Source organism: Amphibalanus amphitrite, unplaced genomic scaffold (genome assembly GCF_019059575.1).
Source record: "Amphibalanus amphitrite isolate SeventyFive unplaced genomic scaffold, NRLGWU_Aamphi_draft 000197F_arrow, whole genome shotgun sequence".
NCBI classification, from domain to species: Eukaryota; Metazoa; Arthropoda; class Thecostraca; order Balanomorpha; family Balanidae; genus Amphibalanus; species Amphibalanus amphitrite.
In genome coordinates this window covers 32,603-37,397 of record NW_024881692.1, presented here as the reverse complement: position 1 = coordinate 37,397, position 4,795 = coordinate 32,603, and the positions used below count along the sequence as shown (strand labels likewise).

General features: G+C 47.0%; 1 protein-coding gene across 1 annotated transcript; it reads right to left on the bottom strand.

Annotated features, from left to right (window-relative positions):
* Positions 1-545: 545 nt before the first annotated feature.
* Positions 546-4,063, bottom strand: LOC122384710 (cell surface hyaluronidase-like). Its single transcript, XM_043372375.1, has 2 exons — positions 1,504-4,063; positions 546-850 (listed from the first exon to the last, which is right to left on the bottom strand). The coding sequence occupies exons 1-2, from the start codon at positions 3,942-3,944 to the stop codon at positions 637-639; spliced, it is 2,655 nt and encodes an 884-aa protein (XP_043228310.1). The 5' UTR covers positions 3,945-4,063; the 3' UTR covers positions 546-636.
* Between the last annotated feature and the right edge of the window lie 732 nt (positions 4,064-4,795).

Sequence of the window (4,795 nt, the reverse complement as noted above, 5' to 3'; positions counted from 1 at the left end):
TGTCTGGTCGTTGGAAATTTATATCATGGAACACGTGGCGGGAGTGTTGCGACACTTGATGGACGAACTCGATGGTGAGACTATGTAGAGTTGTTCGCAGCTTGGCTACGTTTTTCCGTTTTCTGGTGGGTCTGGAGTTCTGGAGAGTGTGAACAGGCTCTGGCTTTGCTGCATCGTGAAATGAATGAGCAAAATGATCATGTGATGATGTGACTATAATAAGGCTGTGCCAATTATTTTACCGGCAGAGGCACTGGCCTTCTATGTTGTAACAGCGACCTAGAGTAGGTATGTCACCAGGTCTACAATCAGATTGTATTGCTAAGGACAATGGCTTCTATCAGACATAATTATGTTATAGGCTGGTTATTATCCAAAAAGAAACTTTTTGTCAATTCGCGAAGTTACATAATAGCCAATTCACAATGGATATATCGTATGGGCATAATGAAAAAGAAATGAAAGTATCTTGTCTCTACCATCCTGAAAGAGTTATTGAGCAACGTTTTATGACAGAATGCTTACATTTCTTTATTTTACAGGCGAACAAAAACAGTTACTTCACAAGTAATTTATTATCTATCAATCGTGGCAAAACTCACTAAGCACGGCAGCATTTTCTTCCACTAAGGCGAATCAGTTGATAAAGTCAGGTATGGTCAAGGCACCCTCCGGCGTGGTAGGCTCTCTCCGATATTTCGGATAGGCACTCTCACGGCAGTCACCTCCATCGTTGGGCTCCTGCAGGGTAATTGTTACCCTCTGCTCACATACTCCGTTTGGGTGATGTCCAGGCTCCCCCGGGCAGTTGGACATGGTGAGCTCGTCTCTGGGGTACTGGCCCGAGAACCTGCCGAAGATAGTGAGAACTGAGACCAGACACTTGGTAAATCCCAAGCAAATATCAAAGGTAAGTACACGCTTCTTCTTTGGAACTAAAGCTATCAGCTCTACAATGTTTTATGGATCCAGCATTCTGAGAACACCGCGACTCCACGGCTGATTATTCGTTCAATTCATTTGCATGCACAATATATAAATCGGTGGTTATTTCTAGCAGGGTGCCATTGCCTAGCTTGAGAGAGTTAGGTCCATAACGAATGTGCATCGTAATCATAAACCACCAATTAAGGAGATTAAAACGGTACTTCAAAGAAATAAACATTTCTCATTTTCATACAATTGTGATCATAATCCCTTTGTGGCGTGTATAAGAAGAAACATTTAGCCAGCCACTCGCATTAGGATGCACTTGCAATTACGACAAGAAAAACACTTTGCAGCCACACGACGAGGAACAATAACAAGCCGCCAGACGCAACAGATTGCATGCATGTTTGCAGACATTTGATAATGCATTCAAGTGTTCCAATATGCTTCTTGTTTACGAAACGTGAGTTTTACCCGCACATGTTGAATGTGCATTGTGCATACTTTTACCACAGTGTATATAAATAGCTTTTACAACACAATAACACTGATAAAGCATGGAAGGTGACTTACCTGAAGAAGATGACACCAACAGTAGAATCGTAGAAGTACTTGCTATTCCTTTCATCTGCTTTCAGTTCATCCAAGTCAGCGACACTGGCATAGCGTAGAGGCCACACTGATAACGTTTGATTTACCCCAACGCATATGCCAACATTCTGTGAAAGGCCAAGATCAAGCCCGTAAGATGATAATGTGAGACTCTTCGGCACAGTATTGTTGAAGTGCAAAATGTACGACTCTTGCGTATTTAGCGAGTAGCTAATTTGTTTCTCGAAATGAGACACCTCTGTTTCAGATGCCATCAAGTCGTTTCGGGTCATCAATGTGGGAATTAGACCGGCAGAGGTTGATACTCGGAGTCTCGTGAAGCGATCAGGGCAGATGGCGGTGCCGGGACCCCAGCTAGGCACGAGCACACAGCGTGCGTTCACCAGCAGCGGAATCGGACGCACCACGCTGGAGAGAGGATACGTGGTCAGCGAGCCGTCCCAGTCGAGCACCACGCTGTGACGATTGCCGTCTCTGTCATCAAACCCAATAATGGTGTCATCACCATCGTAAAATCTGGTTCCGTTGAGCGGATCGACAAAGTCGAATGTCACATTTCTGATGCTGGATACTGGTGAAGAAAAGTATCGGTTGGAAAACTTCTTCCCGATAGCTCCGGCAGGACGGAGGACGTTAGCCTGGAAGCCAGCAAAGGATGTGCTTATGACGTGGACTGGACCTCGGTAAAAAGCGACTCCAACCTGCGCATACCCAGCGTTCAGTCTGGGTAACGAACGGTTATTTTGGACGACATGTCCTGTCTGGAGGGTGATGCGACCAGCAGGTTCGCCGATATTGTTTGTTTCACCGACAACTCGTGAGTTCTCAAGGACCTCGTGATGTGGGCCGCGATCGTCTGGCTCTGACGAAGCAAAAATAATACCGATACCATTTTCTGCCAGACGAAAGTTGGTGCAAAGTGTCCACATCGATTTCAACCAGACACCCTGAGTGTTTTTGTAGGCAGTGAAGTTGTCCAGTCGCAGCTGAGCCAGGTCGCTCTCGGGATCCGTTGGATCTCGGAGTGGGATGTAGCGGATAGGTGTCGTACTGCCATCAGGACGAAGTTCATCATCAAGACGTAAGCCAAATCTTTTGTTGGAGTGAGCGACGTTTCCTCTGAACCGTTTCACTGCTGTCCGTGCAGTCTGGTTCCTGACCAGCCCCATATCCACGCTGGCAGATAGACCGATGGGCAGCTGCGGCATCAGAATCCAGATGCCGTTTCCATCCGAGCCCGCAGCACTGTTATCCACCAACTCATTGTCGGGGTTTGTGATCCAAAAGGTGCTGACTTTACCAGAGATATCGCTTGGCAGCAAACTTCCCGGCTTGGTACCAAGGCCGAGGTTGCCGATCAACCGATTGTCCTGTTCTCCGCCATCTCCCAAGAAGAAGCAGTGGCCCAGGTGATCATAGGCTACGTTGTCACTGACGGTAAGGTTGTGCGTTCCGTGGATCGCCACGCAACGTGAAAACGTGTTGTGAATCGAGTTACTTCGAATGTAGGCATGTTTATGCGACACATCTAAACACATGTGAAAGTGAATAGGATGCGAGCCTGGTTCTTCTTGTTGCCCCATGTGGAAAAGCTCAGCGTTTTCTATCCTCACCGATGTGAAGTTTTTAAGTATTCTAATTTGTCCTCCAAAAGTGTCGTAGTTGTAGCGTTCACAAACCTTTCCTCCATAACATTTATCCGCTACCTCTCCTCGGATTTTCACATTGCGTGTGAGGATCCCCACCTCTGCTCTCATGTCTACGCCGTCCGTAACTTCACCCCAGTGAGTATACCACACTGGGCCCATGATCTTCACCTGATGTTCATCGCATTCAGCACACTCAACGATATCGAATTCCTCAGCCTGGTTGAAATGAAAGTCAGTTGATGCGACGACAATTCGATCCCCGGGTCGCCAGCTTTCTACGGAATCAGCCAGATCCAAGATATTGTCAAGCGGAGGGACGTTTCCAATGAAGTACGAGGCCATTTCCGCCAGGCTGCCTGTCACCAGCCCAGAAAGTGACACAACGGATATTGCGGAGAATTCTACATTACCTATCGCTTTCATCAGCCTTCCGGTCTGCGATCTTCCGTTTAGCTTCTGTCCAATCATCTCTGTGCTATTACCGGGAAAACCGATATGGCATATTGCGGCAAATGCAACCTTTTCAGAATCTTCTATGTGGAGCATAGAGGAGCTTCGTGTGTTGTTATAGCACAGTATTGCGAATACAGTGCCCATGGATGTGGGCGTTTGGTCTTCACCAAATCTCGCCCATCTGGATACAACGATTATTACTACGTTTCCAATGTTTCTCATTACGTTTACGAAAGTCCACGGGCTCAGGACGACACCCCAATTTCTAACTGGATTTCCGAAACTGTCGAACTCATACATATGAAATCCTGGTTCACTGACGTTCTCATTTTGTAGCACGCTGTAAATTGGATCACCAATCACTTTCTCTATCGTTGTCTTCTGCAGAGTCTTTCTTAGTCGAGTCCAGGAGCGCTTCGGATGACCATGCACCTCCAGCACCCCTTCGCGCACCAGCAGTGCCTTCTGAACACCTCTGTCGCCGAGCCTCTTCCCCCTCTGACCAATCAGCACTACCTCAGCGTAACCCGTGAACGGACACGTCTCTGAGCCCACCCACAGCTCCCCGCCGGCCATATCTATGAGGCCAGCGCTCAGCCGCAGTGGGTCCGAGGTAGGGTCAAACACCAGACGTCCTCCTGGGCCGATGGTCAGTCGGTCCATCGGCGGTGGGCTGACGTCCAGCAGAATCCCGGTGGGGATGGTGACGTTGCCTCCACGCGGAACCTGCGGCAGATGCAATCACAGTGGATTAGTTATGCTCTATATCACACATTTTTTATTGTTCATTTCATATCTTTCATGGCTGTTTTGTGTTTGAAAAAAATATTTCAAAGATACCCTTGTCCTTTGAACATCTTCTAAAATTCAGCTTTGTAGCTCAATATAGACAAATATTTAATCACAGGACAACCTTTCGTGCAGCTTCGCTTTGTGCTGTAATCGAACTACAACCGGCTTTGACATAGGGGTTTGAACTGTGATAGATGCTTCTTTGTTTGAGCTTCAAACATCAAATCCAGGAGGTCTTATATCCAGGAGGATCCGGGAGGAGTCTAGGAGGAATTTACGCTTTACATAGTAAATCCAATAACTAGCTAAATGAGTCTTTACACCATGTGACTTCCCTACATCAAGATCAACACACAACG

Excerpts from the sequence above, each read along its gene's own strand:
- LOC122384710 (XM_043372375.1), bottom strand. The coding sequence starts at position 3,944 with ATGTATGAGTTCGACAGTTTCGGAAATCCAGTTAGAAATTGGGGTGTC. Across the intron at positions 851-1,503 it reads GTTGGTGTCATCTTCTTCAG|GTTCTCGGGCCAGTACCCCA; the intron begins GTAAGTCACCTT and ends TATCTTCGGCAG.